The sequence below is a fragment of the Neolamprologus brichardi genome, chromosome 1, assembly GCF_056152115.1.
Source record: "Neolamprologus brichardi isolate AB-2024 chromosome 1, ASM5615211v1, whole genome shotgun sequence".
Taxonomy (NCBI): Eukaryota; Metazoa; Chordata; class Actinopteri; order Cichliformes; family Cichlidae; genus Neolamprologus; species Neolamprologus brichardi.
Window position 1 is genome coordinate 36,149,596 of NC_142104.1, and position 19,108 is coordinate 36,168,703.

Below are 19,108 nucleotides of genomic sequence, written 5' to 3' on the forward strand. Positions count from 1 at the left end.
CAAAAAGTGAACCCGGTAGTGCTTCTATAGTTTAACATGTCAAGTCCTTTTGACTGGCTGGTATTGGCACAACGAGACAACTGCTTACTCTAATCTGTCAGTTATTAATTTGTGGATTCCAATAAATCCTCTTTAGTAAATACATCAACTACACATCACTTTCCATTGCTAGAAATGTCGCTGTGTGGAGGAGTAGCACACTTTTTGTCTTGTGCTGCAATAAGGTCAACAGTACAATAATGTGTCTCGGTGTGGTGCTTATTGAACCTATGTATCACCTTTAAGACCAATCTTTGCATGAATTATTTTTCCATAAAGCAGAACAATCAAATTTAAATGTCAGCATTTTACATTAGACATGGATTGCACAGCAACATCTGTGAACAATTAACACAATATTGTAAAGAGCTTTGCATGCAAGGAACTAAGCAAGGGGAAACTGAAACGCCTGCAAATAAAAACATCCACTGTTGCAGCAGAAAATGGGAAAATTAAGCTAGACATAAACATTGATGTAATGTGATAGAAAACTGAGCCACCATCAAAGATAATCTTCTTGTCTGAGAAGGACGGTAAGTAGTAGTACCACAAAGTACTAATAGTAATACTAGAAGTTATTCTTAGGATACATTTAGACCTTATATGGCTAAATGCAATCTTCTCCATTCACAACATTGACATGATTGGTATACTGCCTGTACACTTGCCTTATCTTAATACAAAACCACCTCTTTTTTCTCTTTAAACAACCACAGGACCTGGGCAATTTGTACTCATTCATTCGACCACAAACTCATTTGTATACCAAGCGTGCATGTATCAGCATATATCGAGTACTCTTGAGAAAAAACGTAAGGCCATCTGTCTGATATCTAAAGCTCGGCCTAAATCGAGTCAAACACAGTGATCCGAGCACACCGAGTCTACAACAGGATGGCTGAAAAAGAGAAGAATCAAGGATGCTAAAATGCAAAGTCCAAACCTCAACCCAACCGAAATGCTGTGGTGGGACCTTAAGAGAGCTATGCATAAACAAATACCTGCAAACCTCAATGAACTGAAACAACATTGGAAAGGATGGGCCAAAATACCTCAGCTACGATGTGAGAAACTGGTAGAGTCATGGAGAAAACAAGTGCTCCAAGGTAATGTTGCTAAAGGGGTTACATACACTGGATCGTGGACTCTAGTTATTCTTTTACAGGACAATACAGATCCCAGCAAAAGCTTTTTTCAGTCACCAATTTTACTTTGTTTAAGTTTGGTAAGAATCAAAAAACGTTGATACTTCTAGTATACTTACAAAGACAACTTCTACCCTTCTTCGGTGACTAGCCTGCTCTTCCATCTGGTTGGTTCCAATAGTCCCATTAATATACCACATTTGAAAAATATTTAAATTAATAAATACAACTGCTATCACTGAATGGAATTTGAACCTAACAAGGACAGACTTTAAAGTTCTGATGCTGGTCTATAAAGCTCTGAATGGTTTAGGACCAAAATACATCAGTGACCTCCTGACCCAGTATGAACCTTCCAGATCCCTCAGGTCATCTGGATCCGGTCTTTTATCAGTTCCCAGAGTCAGAACCAGAGACGGAGAAGCTGCATTCAGCTTTTATGCTCCTTATATCTGGAACAAACTCCCAGAAAGCCTCAGATCAGCTGAAACACTCAGTTTATTTAAATCCAGGTTGAAGACTCACCTGTTCTCAGCTGTATTTGAATAAAACACCAAATCCACACTTAAGCTTAAATTTCAAAACTTACATTTTAACAACTGATTTTATCTACTGTTCTGATTTTATCTGTTTTGATTTTATATACTGTTTTGTTTGTTTGTTTGTTTGTTTGTTAATTAGTTTGTTTGCTTGTTTTAATCAATTTTAAATCATGCTTTTTATTTGTTTTTGTTTCTAATCTCTCTGTAAAGCACTTTGAATCACCTTGCTGTTGAATTGTGCTATACAAATAAACTTGCCTTGCCTAACAGCAGTGTCCATGTTGCCGTCCCTGGCTCTCTTACTTTGTGTCGGCTACAGGAGAGAATATATTGGGAGTTATTGGATTATTCAGCATGTCAAGAGTGTTTGAGAAGAAGCGGACACAGAAAGGGTTTTCAGCCGCAATTGGACTCCCCATATGGCAACAATCAGAGAACAGTAGCAAGATCTGGTATTATTGTCCAGCCTTATAAGCAACCTGGACAGTAAAATGTGGTCACAGCGGATCAGACGTGAGGTGCGCTTGAAAACCTCCAGCGGTGTCACGCGCTCCCAGACGAGTGCTTAACCTTGACCTTTGGAAACCACACTGGTATGAAAGTGACACTCTTACTTCTATCTACTCTCAATTTTGGAGAAAAGATGCAAATATGTGGGCGCAGAATGGTCATGATTTTTAAAATGGATTTGGTCAGTTTGATTCAACTTACATTCAACTCATGAAAGCATTTTTGTGCAGGTGCTTTTTATTTTTTTGCTTTATGTGGAACAAATATAAAAAGGAATGGATAGTTAGCATAAGCAAAAACAGACCTTATGGATGATGTAAAGAAAGATAGACATTTCCAAGTGCAGAATTTGATTAACAACAGGGAAACCTAATGCCACTGATGCAAAGCACCTGATTGAGACCAGGCCTTTCAAGATGTGTGACATCTAAGAGCAAGCAGGAGTCTCTGCAAGGCTGACAACAGCGCCCCCTGCAGGTAATGAGTATTTAAAATCCACTTTTGTTTTTAAAATTGCATGATTGTGTAGCATGCTTGCTAGGTTCGAGTCGCCATTAGCTTTTAACAACTCAAATGTGCGAGGTAAGGGCAAAAAGCAAACTGGCTAGGTTCCATCTCTAATGCTGAATGTTTGTATGCTTTTGCACACAATCTTTGCCCTCTCAATATTGATTTTTGTTAATAAGTTCATTTCTGACTCATTGTGGCGTGGGTGTGGTCTCTGGCCAGCTGCAGAGGAAGGGGTGACGCAGCGAGCTCCCGGGGCGGCGCAGGGGCGGGGTGAACAGGTGTGCTGGGATCTGAAGGTGATTGTGACTCTTTATATGTTGACAGTGACAGTCGGAGGGGAAGGAGAGCGGACGTGACAGAGAGAGCGGGAGTGTCTGTGTCCCAGTACAAAACGAAAACCAGTTATAAATAAAAGTTCTGCTGTCATCACACTCGTGTCCAGCGTGTGCATAACGGGTCAAACGTTACACTCATTTAAAGAAACTAACCTCAACCTAACGTCTACATAATAGTTTTTAAAGATTAATACATATTTATTAAATCTCCAAAAGTTGATTCTGTTCATCTGGACGTAGCGTTTTCTGGGAGAAACGTTTCGTCACTCATCCAAGTGACGTCCAGATGAACAGAATCAACTTTTGGAGATTTATTTTCCTGGATGATTGAGAATGCATCAAGATATTTATTAAAAAATAGAACAAAAGGCAACAGGGGATATAACGATACCAAATAATGTCTTAATTTTGCACTTTTAAATCGTTCATTTAAACGGAATGAAAACTCAAAATTCCAAACACAAGAAAATAAATACTGCAGGTTTAAGAGTTTCCCTGAATATGGACGCCCAACCACACACTGTAAGATCTCATGTAGGGATGCACCGATACCGATACTGGTATCAGGTATCGGGGCCGATACTGTAAAATGTGTGTGTACTCATACTCGTAAAAGTTAACCGATACCAACTTATTTCACTAATCAGAGGGTGGCTTGTCATTTCTGTTGTAGTTTTTTAGATTGGCCACTAGGGGGCCAATTATTATTTTATTTATTATTTATTTTATAATTTTTTATATTTTATTATTTATTTATTTAATAATAATTATTTTGTTTGTTTGTTTACATTATGGACACTCTGCAATAATTTAAAAGTTTATTTTATTCTCAAACCTAATTTGTATTTATTTTATTCCAAACAGAAGTGTTTATTTATTATTCTGAAAGCTCGAGATAGTGACAATAGTTCATTTTGTAAAATTACAATGTGGAGACTCTGCAATAATTTAACAGAAGTGCTTATTTTTCACTTGAAATTTTTTTGTGGTCATTTTTATTAAGATTTTATTTTTTATCGGCAGGGAATATAATAAAACCTGTCTTCCAATTAATTGTATTTGTGTGTGTGTGTGTGTGTGTGTGGTAGAAGTATCGTTTTTTGTACTCTGTATCGGCAAGTAGTCAGATCCAAGTATCGGTATCGTATCGGTTTGAAAAAATTGGTATCGTTGCATCCCTAACCTCATGTATGTCAGAAAGACTTAAACAAGTGTAGCGTTACCAACAGCTTACAAAGAATGTATCACGCAACACATGGAGAATCCAGTGGGAATTTGCCCCTCACGTCCTGTGTGTACATATGTAACATGTAACTCTATCACTGACCAAATCCCTCCTCTTGTTTCAAACTTGCCTAATACCACAAAAACTTAATGAAAAACAATCCAATGCAGTGAAGACAGTTGACCACAACAACGCTTCCAGTACTAGACGGTGCGTCCACTACTTCAACCGGGTTTCACAGTACTAGCTGTTGAAAGACCTGCTGCTGGTGAAACTCTCTTTCTGTTGCCTCCCCCCTGTCAGCACCTCATAAATTATTCCCTGGATCGAGGGAGATGTAGATGTCTTTGTTTGGCCGGCCCTGTGTGAAAGAGGGATCAGGAAAAAGGAAATGGTGAAGGTAATCATAAGGAAGGCCTCTACAGTGTCGTAGCTTGTATTTACAAGCGCTGGGTCAAAGGGAGAAGGCTGAATAACCAAATATCCACAGTAAACCCGGTCTGTGAAAGGAAGATGCAGGGGTAGATAAAGTCACACTCAGGATATTGCCTCGGCTAACTCCAAGTGGGCCTCGTCTTCTCCTCCCAGCTCTGCTTGACCGTCAGTTCAACCAGAAGGTAAAACTGTTAACAAGCAGGTCCAGCGAGTGAATAACCAGCTATAAGGAAGTTTTTGTTTGTGTTACATGGGACAGGAAAAGGGGAATTTTGTAGGATTTTTCCATTAGTGAAAATTCTTCCTTGGTAAGGGGTTTAACTGCAAAAAACCTGTAAGTCGGGAAAAACAAATCCTCGTCACGAGCAGACAGGTGCCTGTTCTAAACTCATCAGTCTTCGTATTGACTTTTGGTGTCAGTGGTTAAAATTATTACTACTACTATAATCAGATGGACTTTCTTTAAGAGGACTAAGTAGAAGGACGTTTACACTGCCGAGTAGAGAACACTGTCCATTTCTGAAGGACTGACCTCGTGGCGACCCCACACACCAATCTGCAGGGCGCCGCGCGAGTCGTCGATGGCACGTTAAAACTCCGGCTCGACGTTGCAGTCGTAGCAGATGAGCCGAGTTTAGGCCTCTTTGAAGAGACCACAGCTAGCACAGAGCCTGCCAACAGGACCAAAGATCACAGTTCAGTTCTCGTCTCTTCTGGTACAGTGACCGCTAAAGTTTATTCATCTGTGTTTTAAATCATCCTTTTTCCTCTTCATCTCACTTGAAGTGGCTTAAAAGTGTTGAGGTTTTTGCCCTCGTGACAACCAGGCACGGCTCCAGGGCCTAATTCCACTTCCCATATGGATACCAATTTCTGGAGCAGACTTTTGGTAAGGAAGCAGGCGAGCAAATGGCACCGAGTTAGAAAAAGCGTAACCCAATATCAATAACTTATGAAACATAAATATACTAAGAGGGAACTGGGAGCAGGAGAAGATGTATGTCATTAAACAAACGGCAAATCTCTTTTCTTTTTCTTCTCTCTCCGCAAAATTTCCTTTTGCCTTTTAGCGGGGAGTGGAATTCATTTTCTTTGTGACTTTAATTCACTGAAAAGACTACTCACATGTCATTTCCACTTTTAATTTAGCAAATGAGGACTCTTGACTGAGCTAATAGCTTTTCCTCAAGGGCATAATTCAATCTGAGACATCAACCATCAAAGTCCTTTTGCATTACTATGTCCGGCGCTAACATGAGGCGCCTCTGCGGGGGTAGGGGGGTGGGTAGTCCACAGCAGCTTCCATTTATTTTCAGGACCTTTGCAGTAAACAAATATGATGGAGCTGGCCATCCGGCGACAAAGAGCTGCAGTGCTGTCATTTCACTGATTCTGGGCCATATGGTTCATTCTTATCAGAAAAGGAGGCGGTATTAAGACTCCAAGCAGGAAGGAAAAGAAAGACGGAGAGAGGGCAGTTATGTGGAGGGTACATCCTTCAACGTCACATTTATTATTTTACAACAGCCCTCGGAAAGAAGCAGCCTTGAGGCTCTGTTGAATACACAGCACTAATGACAACCACTGGGGAACTCGGTGAACGGAGCAGAGTGGGCATCAAATGTTCAAGGAAAGAATCAGGGTTTCTTTTTTACCAATTTCTAAACCTTAAAGTTCATGTAGTGCCACGTTAGTCATTTCTTAAACAGCCATAATGTTGGTATAAACGAATGTATCTGGCCACAGACACAAGCTTAAGAATGAATTGGAAATCCAAGGAGCATTCAAGTTCACCATTTGCTCAAAAAGAAAAGACGGCTCTGTTTGTAAAATATCTTAATACGATACGATAGTGAACGGACTGTCATGGCGCACGTCTAAAGGCAGAAGCTATTAGAGCAACAATGTCGGTTTAACTAGCTCAAAATTGAGCAGATGGCATTTATTGCAAGGGTCAAGATTCCGATGCTAATGATGTATACCTTTGAAAAGTATATGCTCTGAAGTCACTAAGGGCCTAGATTGAGCACGAGTGGCTGAAGACAGACGGGAAAAAGTTTCAATTAAAAAGTATGAGTGACTGCCCACAACAAAAGACGAAACCCAACACTTGAGGAAGGCACCGTACGCTATTCACACGAGGAGCTGGAGACCTGGGAATCAGGAAAGGAAAAGTTCCTTTCACCAAACCACTCAATCAACTCTCTGTAAGTGACTGTCATAAAAGGGCTTCTTTTAAAAGCTTGTAAGCATCTGATTTCACGAGAGAGCGCTGACAAGAGACTTGGCTACATCCCCCTGCATGACTAAAATCTTTGAATCGGAGGATGCTTTGTGCATTTCAGTGCTAAAATTGAACTCAAAATTCAGGAGTGACAGTTAAACATTTCCTGAAAATCAAATGAAACTGGCCTTTTTGTTCCACCTCACTGCTTTTTATTATTTGCCCCAATAACTCACTAGTTATGGCTTCATCTGTCTTACCTACAGCATTTTTAGTCGCAACATAACCGGTGATTTCAAGGTCAAGGGATGCGCAGTATTTAATGTTATTAGATCTGTATGTCACATCTAGCTTAGAAATTCTTCTCACAATCTAAGGGGCTTTGCATGTTTCCATCTTTGGTGAAGTAAGCTGTCAACCCATTTTAAATTGTGTCTCCAAAACTTGGCTTGGGGTGGCTATTTTTCTGAAAACATCCATGAATGACCACAGAACCAAACTTATTCAAATCACAAGAAAAAAGAAAAAGGTGGTGGACAGTTTAATGAAATAAGCTAGCTTATTTCTCTAAGATTAGCAGGTAATTTAATAATGAATTGAATGAGCATAAGTACTCAGTAAAAGTAATGTTGTTGAGCTTATGTTCCATTGTTTAAACCAGAATAACTCCAGAGTCACTAAATCTGTTACTTTAGCTAACAGTTGGCTAACAACAAAAGAGGACATGGAATGTTTTAACATTCATTTTCAGCTGCCAAGAAACAAAATCATCAAATCTGACCATCACCCCCCCAAAAATGTAGCGCTTTCGCTGCTAACTGCTCCACTGTGTTCGGCTGTGTGGCTGCTTTTATTTCGTGTGGAGTCAAAAGGCGGCCTACTGTGGCTGCAACAGTAAAAGTAAAGTTATGAGATGTGCTAAAATACACTGGAAACCAAAAAAACTAGGTTTAAAAATGTAAAACAAACTTCTTTTCCAGTGCTAGCTACAATTAAATAATTGTGGTTCATCCGCTCTCTGGAGAATATTTTGTAGGAGTGGTACACGTCACAGACATTTCCATAACCAGACAGGACACTGTTCACAATATCAGAATGTGGCACATTTACTGCATGCAGCCAAAGTGGGATAAAATAAAATCTGAACAACATGTGTTCGACACAAAGACATTATTGGAAAAAGATCATCTAACGTAAGAGAATGAAAAAGACAATAAGACAGCGATGTCAAGAAAAAAGACAACAACCAGATCAGGAGTTTGATGGAAGAGCCCTGAACCCCTACAGCATGTACTCTGAACCCAAGCAAACCTAAAGTATGAAGTTTGGGCTTTGAGCATTACTTCACATGTAACACCATACCTAGCACCTCACTGCTGCTTTGCATATTTATGCACAATCTGAAAGAAAAAAATCCCTTTTCCCTTAAAGCGCTGCGGTGGCTTTAACACAACATGCTGAATCATCGGACTTTAAATATAACGTTAAACAAAACAAAACCAAAAAAAAGGGAAGAATAAGGGTAATCAAAAACACACAGACACAAAAAGATGAGAAAATAAGAAACACTCCTCTTTGGGATTCGTACCCGCCGAGGAACGACCACACCAACTCTACAAAACGTGTTGAAAATATACCAGGAGACAAATGAGGTAAAGGAGGCAGTGTGCTGTGGTGCTTTATACAGTCGCATGCTGCCAAGGGAGCCGAAGAGGGGAGAAGCAAAACTCACCATGGAGTTTTAATGGCAAAACATCCCGCCCCAAAGAGGTAGGGTCTTCATGAGAGGGGGGAGGGAAAGGGGGTGTTGGGGGGTGTTGAGGGGCACAGAAATAGACGGAAAAACAATTATTAAAACTAGCACACTTGAGCAAACACACTTTTCACATTATATACTTTTTGACATGTCTGTTTAAGTGCACAACACATACGAGGCAGGAAACAGAACGTCTGTGTGCTGAGATGGATTTGAAGACCTACGGGATACGTCGATGATTCATCTGCTCGAGTCGCTCCGTAAAGCGTGATACCATATATTTGGCACATGCATCACGTCCGCAGACGGACGCTTTGGGTTTTTCTTCTTTCGACATCTGTCATATTTTTTTGCTCTCTTAACTCTAAAGGGATCGGGTACACGTGCACAAACTTGTACCCGACCGTGCAAATGCAACGCGGGAAAAAAACACTTTGGGAAACGGCTCTGATTGTTGTGATTGGGAAAGAGTATGAAGAGTTTATCCAATTTGTATAACAACTGGGGACACCAGTAAAACTAACAGCACTCAGGCACTGTTGAGACAAGGAGTTGTGTGTTTGCATGCAACTTCTTTTTTTAGTGCAAGTGTGTATTTATGGCTGTGAACTGTCTTATGAATGTGCATGCCTGGTTGGAAGAGACGGTGTTGACAAATGTGTGTTCGCTGTGATTATGTTAACAAGTATGCAGTGTGTTTGTGCGTGTGTGTGTGCATCCAAGAGTCGTCTAGAGTGTAGCGTCTTTTTCAGGGTGTATTTCTGTCTGTCGGTCTGTGCGTGTTTCTAATGTTTACGAGACATTAGGAGTGGGAGTGTGTTCCTGTGTTTATTCTGCATGTCCAGAGATAGTGACAGAGCTCCATAAACAGTTTACAGTAAATAAGCCGTTTCCCTATAGCAATAAAGGTCCGATGAGACTGAACTCTGTCCCTGCAAACCGACCTCCCCCCAGCCATGAAAAACAGGATCTCCAACCAACGAAAGCACTCCGTAGTACTTCTTTATTTTATCGCTTTCTCCGCATCCTCCCGGGCCCTCCCGGTGATAGCTCGCAGTCTCCAATTAGTCTTGGTACATGAATGTGTAGCGTGTTCCGCCGGGAGAAAGGGAGCAACAATTTGCCCTGGAATGTCTTACTCCTGGAGTGCGAGTTGACAAATGAACACACTGGTTGGTGTAATGGAGGCCCCTGGTAAACTGCCGCTTATCAAAGAGCTCCACGGAGGGGGGGGGATCTCTAACGTCTTACCCTCCGCTGAGTCTGTTGAACTTTCTGAGCCCAAACTCTGGCCTCCAACTGGTAAATGGATGGACACCAATTGTAGAAAGAAGGCCAGATGGGGTCAGCTCTCCATGGGCATAGCAAAGGCCAAGTAAGCTTTAGGATTTACAATGTGCCACTTTGTCCCTACAGTCGTCCTGGAACATGCTGGTGCAATTTATATACTCGATGGAAATTAATAGCAGCAGAGTTAATGCAAAGAAAGCTGCAAGAAGGCTACAGAAATGTAAAGCAGATCAGGTGCAACCGGTTAAAGTTCTTCTGTCATGAGTAACTGGTATTCATAGTAATTAAACATTCAATGCCGCACAGCAAGAAGGTCCTGAGTTCAATTCCAACATCAGGCCGGGGTCTTTCTGTGTGGAGTTTGCATGTTCTCCCCGTGTTTGCGTGGGTTCCCTCCGGGTACTCCGGCTTCCTCCCACCGTCCAAAGACATGCAACTTGTGGGGATAGGTTAATTGGAAAATCCAAATTGCCACTAGGTGTGAATGTGTGAGTGAATGTGCGAGTGAATGGTTGTCTGTCCCTGTGTGTTGGCCCTGCGACAGACTGGCGACCTGTCCAGGGTGTACCCCGCCTCTCGCCCTATGACAGCTGGGATAGGCTCCAGCGCCCCCCGCGACCCTGAAAAGGATAAGCGGAAGCGAATGGATGGATGGATAAACATTCAAACAAGATATGTCCTCGATGTCTCTATATCCACAGCTCAGCAGGGAACCACAGAAAACTTTTCAAGAACACAGACTTGAACTTTTAAAGAAATGAACTACAGTGTCACCAGACTTACACAAAGAGCAAAAGAGCTATTTCCCCAAACGTGTGCATCAGCGTTGTTTTACACCAGACTTTAAAAGTCCCAAACCTATCCTTTGGTGTTACAAATCAAATTGCACGCTCCTCAGAATACAACAAAAGCATGAGGTCACGCTGGGAGAATCGTCAACCGTGCTGAGCTGGCAGTAAACAGTTTTGACCTCAGTGTAGACAAAGAGCGCCCGATTACAGTATGTGATGCAAAGCACGACGGAGCGGGTGTGGCGGGCAGAAAAAGAGTCGCGATGAGAAACAAGTCAAACATGGGTCATTGCTACAGAGAGAAGTCAGAGAAGGGGGGGTGGGATCGACCTGTGAGGGTGACGACCCCACTCCCGGAGAATAATCGTTCACACATTCATCTCTTAACCGTTGGCCCTAATAGCAGCTCCGCCTGGGCCATTAAAAAGAGAGGGACGTGAGGTGATTTGTGCAAATGGTTTAGCCTCGCCGCCATGTGGTGCGTTCTTAAAGCCCCTTTTCTAGCTCCGATCTCAGCGAGCCTCTGTGGCTCTGGTATCGGGATGGCTCACACACGCATTACAGTAATCTGAGGGCACATCTGCAGCGGGTCACAGGGTCTCATTTGTTCTTTTGCTGTTGTCTTTTTCCTTACCCCGCCTGCACTCTATTCGCCTGAAAATGTCATCAGCGGGATTTGCTCAAAGGGTGGTATTTTGTTTTGCGTGTGACAATCTTTCCATTTGGATTTTCATTTGTCCGTGTTAAAGTCAGACAGTGTGTAGATGGGATAAGTGTGCGATTCTTCATCCGTTTGCAAATCCCTAATGTGACCGCGACAGGCATTTTGACAAGTTAAATCAATCTGCCCAGTGAATACAGGCGCGAGTAGAGCTGAATATTTCTGTCTTAATCCTGTTCAAAGATGAAGTTGTGACAGGAACGAGTTTTGGATTTTGTGATCACCGTCTTTGGGATTTAATTCAACTGGGTCTAACACGCTTCCATATTAGGCTGACAGGAAACAAGAGGTTGGGGCAGAGGTGACACACCTCTCTTTGTCTGGTATTCCCAAGAGACTCTGAGGAGTAGCAGAAGGTTGGCTATGCTCCTCCACTCTCTGCCCTGGCCTCATCTGGAGGGAGGTTATCAGGCAGATGCCTAGCCACATCCGACTCTCCCTATTTTGACGGAGTCGGGGGAGCATCTAAATTAAGAGAGGCGAGGGCTCTGTGTGAATTCGGTGAGCTTTTCTTTGATGTCAGAAACCTGAGGCTTCTGAAGACAAACAGCAGCACAATTTTGCACACCGGTGGTCTGCAGGAGTGCAGCACGTACAAAGGTATCTATGCAGTCAGCCAGGTCACAGAAAAGGGGAAAGAAAGCTTCATTAGTGTGTGTGTGTGTGTGCACTTGTGTCTTATTGCAGGGTGCACACAAAGGCAGCTTGGTAGGGAATATAGGTTAAGCAGCTGGTGTGTTCCTTTGCCACACTGCCAACAGAGATCTGCTCATACAGGTGTAAATACAGCTGCTGGACTCTCCTCTCTCCCTCTCTTTCTGTCACACACACACACACACACTTACATGCACAAACACACACACTTAACAAAGAGAGAGGGGCTGGCTGCACAGACAGATGGTGCCTGGGCACTACTGTGCAAGTATAGCGTAAAAGCATATGATATCACTCCCCACTCTAGGGGGTCAAACCTGCTGCCTCACTCAGTGTGTGCGTGTTGGTGTGGGGTGCAAGCAGTGCGCATGCAGGAGCAGGGAGCACATCTGTGCGCCCTGATACATTAATACTGACACCTCCTCTGGACGTGAATGGATGGATGAAGGCGCGCCGAGGCAGTCTACCAGACTGTGATAGTGTCCTCGGAGCCGATACAGCTGTTGGAATGTTGCACAGCCGTGGACAGCGCGTGCAAACGTTTGCACAGTTTTACACAAACACAATAAGGATATGAGCACCTATATTCTCTGTAGTTAATAATGACACCGAAGCTTGAGTGACGTCCAAAAACTAATTAAATACATCACAGAGCCACACTGATTGCTCCACCTGCCAGTTTATCGTGTGCACGCTGCTGTATGAGCCGTTTCGTCCATTATCTGTACATTAGCAGTAGAGGTGCAACGATACTCGTATCGATATTGAACCGTTCGATACAGTGCTTTCGGTTCGGTACGCATATGTATCGAACAATACAAAATTTTTAATTTATTTTACCAACTTTTCTTCTGACGATGCTGTCTGTGTTGAGCGCTCAGTGGATCTGCGCTCGACTACTCCGCCTAGGCTGCACTGTCGAGCGCAGATCCACTGAGCGCAGCGCAAGCTAGCAACACAGAAGCTAAGCTCGTTGCAACATGGCAAATTGAACCTCCCCCACCCTCATTCAGATCTGGCGTTTGGAACTATCTTGGTTTTCATGTGACGTATGACCCTGAAGGTAAGCGCGTCATGGACTAAAGTAAAACAGTATGTTGGATGTGCCACGCAATGCTCAATTACATTGGTGGGAACTAGTGTGTTAGCGCAGTTAGCTCGTTAACGTGTTGACGCCGTCCACCCCCACGCACGGGGCGATCCGCAGTAGCTCGTTAACGGAGATTTGCCGTGTTGTGGCATTAACGTCATTTCAGATTAACGCTGACAGCACTAGTGGGAACACAACGAATATGACTGCACATTTACTCCGACATCATCCTCGTGCAAAGACAAGTGGAAGCAGACAAAAACAACAAGCACGCATGCTACAAACTTTACCCGAGTCATTTAGACAGCCGTTAGCACATGATTCTCCTTATGGGGACCTGATATGTTTAATATGCTGCTGAGAATATAGCCCAGAAGAAGCGTATAGTATAGCTTTTATTTTGAAAGAGACATTTCTCTGTAATAAACTCTCTTTTCCAAAGATGAGTGATTCCTCAATCAGGTAGATTTATTTTTTATTACTTTGTTGTTTCAGCAACATTAAATTTAAAAACTGTACTTTTGAGTTAAAATATATATTTATAATTTTAATAAATGAGAAATTAAAAAAGCATGAACATTTTTTTGTATCGAAAAAATATCGAACTGTGACACCAAAGTATCGAACCGAACCGTGAATTTTGTGTATCGTTGCACCCCTAATTAGCAGCTGTATTAACCCTGCTAGCTCCAAAGTGAGCGAGCAGAAATATTTCAATATGCAGCTGCAACAGAAGATTATAAACACTTAAGCTGAAGAAGGGTTATTAACACCAGCTGTCAAGGACAACCACAACATAAACTAACCTGAATGTTTGATTCATGAAACTATTGTGCTAAACTTTGTTACATTATGATTTCTAAAAATTGAGAGGTGAACTTTAATCTGAAGGAGAATATGGCCGATAGACACACAAACACAACACCTGTGTTTAAAATGAAATATTCTGATTGTGGTAATAATGAAAACAAGGAAAATAAATATAGAATTTGATGTTTTTTACAAACTTGCCACCAGTGTTGGTCAAATTACTTGAAAATAGTAATTAGTTACTAATTACTGATTAGTTCTCTAAGAAAGTAATCCCATTACCTCACTGATTACTCATTTTCAAAAGTAATTAGTTACTTTATTAAGTTTTAAAAACATGATACACAACCTGAGTGCGTGATAAAGCAACAGACCTTTCAGCCCAATTCTTTTTCTTCTGCATAATCAATCATATAACTTAATTTAACTTTTAACTTATACATTAAGCAGGAGTGGGGCGGGTGCAGGTTTGCCCACAGCGGTCCTGTCAGTGGGGGGGTCCGGGGGTTTCTCTGTGAATGTCACGTTCCCGTGGCAGCGTGCTCGCCGCTCGCTCAGATTTGAAGTTGAATTTTTCGCTGTAGAAAGACGTTTTCTTCCCACGCAGAGCGTACAGTAATGTGATTACTTCCACTTCGTACTCTCTCCATCACTCCATGTTATCCATTGTTGATCTGCACACGTCTGTCGCTGCCACGGACGCCGCACGCTCGCACGTCATTGTCACGAGACGCTCACAAACAAAATCACAGTTTAGTAACGCAGCGTGCTTACTGGATTTTTGCAATAGTAACCCCTTACTTTACTCTTTACTTGAAAAAGTAATCAGATTACTTGTGTAACTGCCTGTCTCTGCTTGCCACCTCCAGTTTAGGGGAATCCTGGCAGTAAGGTGTGACACTGAAATCATCAGACATTTCACAGGAACACGAGAAACTATGACCGAACTATAAACGGTAATCAGAGGAATGAACGTTTTGTCACCACCTGTGTCCTGAACGTTTTACCCAACTTTGAAGATTTGAGTATTTCAATAAACCTTGCAAAATACTTTTTTTTTTGGCCTTTTAGCCTTTATTGGATAGGAACAGTGAAGACAGACAGGAGAGTGGGGAGGGAGAGGCGTGCAGCAAAGGGCCGCGGGTCGGACTCGACCTGCTGGGCGCCCGTGCTCACCCATGGAGCTAAACCAGCGCCCACAATTTACATCTTTAAAAAAGAAAAATGTATTCACCAGAACAGACTTTGATGTTTTGCAATTCTCAGTAATTTAGTGAGAGTTTTTTGTGCTAAAAAGTTTTATACTGAATAAACTAATAAACACAATAATGGTCAAGAGGATGCAACAGATGCCCGTCTTTATACAACATTAAATATCACAACTGTAAAACCAGAATGCAAACCACCAGGACAAGGACATCTTCATAATCATTCTGGCACGGGACACCAGCGCAGCGCATGTGCAATGATCATCTTTACAAAACAAATGAACTTTGCAGGTCTTCTTAATGATTTGGAAAAAAAAAGCCTGATGTTGTTTATGTTGACCGCAGGGTCGGGTCCCGATTTTCATCCTCAAAGCTCACTTATCAAATATCACGGGAAAATAAATCCCTTGGCGTCTGTTTGAATCATTATAGCATTTCCCATTCAAACAGGGCATGAAAATTACATTTAAATGAAAATATTAAAATCTTCCCATATTTGTGGAGCCACCTGTACTGTATGTAAATGCACTTAGCAAAGGCCTTTAGTTGTTGATGGTCTTAAAACTACATAATTTCAATGTATGGCAAAGATCCAGATGGAAATAAAAGTCAGAGGTGCATGAGAGCAGATGTGCTTTCACAATTTAAACGCGTTCAAACGTACAAAGCTAGCGAGGCTACACTCTAACATGAGTTATTTGAAATCATTGGCAGGATTTGACTTATTTTCTTTTATCGGAGAACGTATTTGTGCCTACCAAAAGAGCCCGCAGACTGACATCGCATGTGTGTGTTGTGCTTCATTACCCTATGCAAAAAACACGGCGGCCTGAGACAAAAGTCCATGAGCGTCGGCTCGAGATGAGAGAGGAAAGGCGCCGGCCTGTGCAGAGCCACTGCTGACACAACACGCTGTTTTTATAAAGCGATTACTGGGAAGAGACAGAAACTCGCAGACTGAACGTGAAAATGTAACAACAGCGTGATTTAAATTTTCCTCCTCTGTGACCAAACTGTAAATTTAGCACAGGTTGCGAAGCCGCCAATAACACGCCAACGAACACTGCAGCTGGACTAGTTCTCTGATTATTACATACGTGCCATGAATAAAGCGTTTCATCTGAAGGGGAAAGATAATGGCCATCATGTACAGATCCACGTGCTAAAACATTACAGTTTTTAATAAGAAATTTATTGGACTGCTGTTTATGGCAACAAAGAGGAGAAAGTAAAGCGACTGGCCAAAGCACTAGTGCACAAAGTTATGTATTCTGTGTAATGAGGTAATAAGATCATTTTATTTTGTAGCTGAACACATGTGCTTCATAAATTACAGTTCCTGTGGAGGAGGTTTATGTGTGTGTGAGAGAGAGAGCGATACCAACCCTGTGCGCTTGGTGATGGTGCCCAGGGTCATGGGCTGCTTGATCTGAGCCAAAGGCAGCACCACAGTGAGGCTGGGCAATGGGATGAGCCGCGGGTTCCCCATGTTGTTGTTGGTGAAATTGTTGTACGAATCCTGGCTGCTCAGTTTGGCTGGAAAACACACAGGAAAATGCGGGATTACTAAACGCGTTTGCAGCGAACAGACGTGCGCGTTCCCTTAACGGCGAGGCCAAGCAAATCTCCTATTCATGGATCTGAAGTGGAACATGAGTCAGTGCAGGTAATGGTAGCAGAACACTTGGAATCAACAACTTTACATGCATTATTCATCTGTTCAGCAGTTGGTTTTTCAGTTCAGCACTCTTTACAGATGCTAATTCTCAATATTGCTCACTTGGAATTAAATTTAAAATGTCATGTGACGTTCACATCAAATTGCACACTAGGCCACGAGAAGACATCGCCCTCCATCTTCCTCTCCCAGCCCGTAACACACGCAGAAACACACAACTCGGAGTTCAAGGCCTCCTGTGGAATGATTGGAAATAACTAGCTCAAGATGGTACATTACAAAGGCTCTGCTTCTAGTGCCTGGCAGTCTGTTAATCAAGGCCAATCAACAGGCCTAACGCACACGCGCACGCAAACACACCCACGCGGACAGACGATCCAGAGAAACACATCTCGTCTCACACACGCCGTGTAGCTGCAGCCAAACATAATCAGGCCATGTCAAAGGGCTTCTTCAAGGTCTAATGACCTTAACCAGCGACTTCAGGGAGAGCCGCAGCTAGTTCACTGACTGTTTCACTTTAGCTCTTTAGCAGAGCAATTTTATATATAAGTCAAAAAGCAGGGTTTTTATTGGGTTACTAACATATTTATTGTTCTTCCCCTTATAAGAGTTATATTAACTACATCTTCTAAGGTGAAGAACAATGAGTCCCACTCGAGTGAGATGCTTTAGCGATCGTGAAAAGATGGTGAGAAGAAATGTTACATTGTTTCATTTAATCACCAGAAGCAAAACATGAATCTTTTCTTTCCTTTTGGCTTTATTTGCCCACCTTTGACAAACTCACCGGTCAGATTTAAGCCTACCCTGTTATATTTCAAACTGTAACGAAAACACTGATCAAATCAAACAAAAGAAATCGAAACTATCTGCACGCCAGTAACACCACCATTCGTTTTAGTGCTGCGAGTACGGGCGCCTATTAATACAATGAGAAAAGACACAATTACAAATAAACAGTTACAAATGAAACGCCAAACTATAGGGGTTTGGAAATGTGCATTACAATACAACTGTGTTTTGTAATCCTATGACAATACTGGAATAAAAATTTTTAAAAAAGCACCCTCCCGATTCAATAGGCGGCCCAAGGAAAATTCCAAGTTCAAGTGCTTTCAAAAGAAATAAAGAGCAAACCACAATACACTCTCTGAATGTTTTCCTTGTTCCATTTGTTGCCTTAATAGATGAGTGACAGTCACGTAACATAAAGGAATGAAAAGGAGGGAGGGGGGACACAGACACAAAGAAAACAAGGCAGACATCAAAGGTTACAATAAAGGTAGAGAAGGAGAGTGCCTTGTCATTATTTGGAAGGAGCGATCAAGAGGAGGCTGAATGCAAGCGGAAAGGGGACCGCTGAGTGTTTTGGTCCAGTCTTTTAGATCATTAACGTGTAGCTCTGAGTTTCATTAGTGCTGCCAAAGCTCTGCTTTGTGGTCCTCCAAAGGCCTGTCTTTTAGACCTCTGCTGGCCAACAATGCCGCGTGACCTTCGCATGGGGAGAGCAGACCATTACGCAAACCTGCCCTTCATTTCCCTCTGCTCCTCTCTTGGTCAAACTGCCTACCCAGGCAACTCCTGAAAGCCATTCACATTTTACAAGTGCTACACACCCCCTGAACCTGGGAAGCACCTTTTGTGTTGAGGAAAGTAGGGCAGATGAGGGAGGAAAGAGAAAAAAAAGAATCTGTACAGGAAGCAGCCTGAAAAGCCATAATGGTGCTTCAGCTAAGAGGGGAGTTGAGCGGGAGGCTTGTGCGCGGGGGCGTCAGTGAATTTAGTATCCTCCGTGCACGCATGCCCCCCGATGGATTATTCGTCGTCAGCCGCGACCCTTAAAAATAAGGCGCACACACCGGGTTGTAGAACAGGTGTGGCTAAACTGAGACGGTGGGGTAATGATCGCTGTTGACCCGGCTGTCAACGCGGCGCTGTCACTCGGGGCTGAGGGGTCCTTAGCTGTCATAAGCCCCCAGACACAGAAGACGAGTTGGTACGGGCCGTGTTAGAGATCACGGACCAACAGAAGATGATATGTGAACTGGTGGGAGGCAGACGGGAAGGCTGTGTGTGTGTGTGGTGTAGACATTCTCACTGAATGGGAATGGTATGCGGGACATTTATCATGGGAAGGTTTAG

The 19,108-nt window shown here is 42.5% G+C and overlaps 1 protein-coding gene across 3 annotated transcripts in view; it reads right to left on the reverse strand.

Annotated features, from left to right (window-relative positions):
• Nucleotides 1–19,108, reverse strand: part of bcas3 (BCAS3 microtubule associated cell migration factor) — a 365,279-nt gene that overhangs the window by 254,074 nt on the left and 92,097 nt on the right. For 2 of the 3 annotated variants that reach the window (XM_087841488.1, XM_087841502.1), the window contains exons 16-17: nt 16,671–16,821; nt 8,698–8,742 (exon numbers count right to left, since the gene is read on the reverse strand). In XM_087841488.1, coding sequence (XP_087697614.1) covers nt 8,698–8,742; nt 16,671–16,821 — 196 coding nt within the window. The remainder of the gene's footprint in view (nt 1–8,697; nt 8,743–16,670; nt 16,822–19,108) is intronic. The other variant, XM_087841496.1, reaches the window with a different exon arrangement.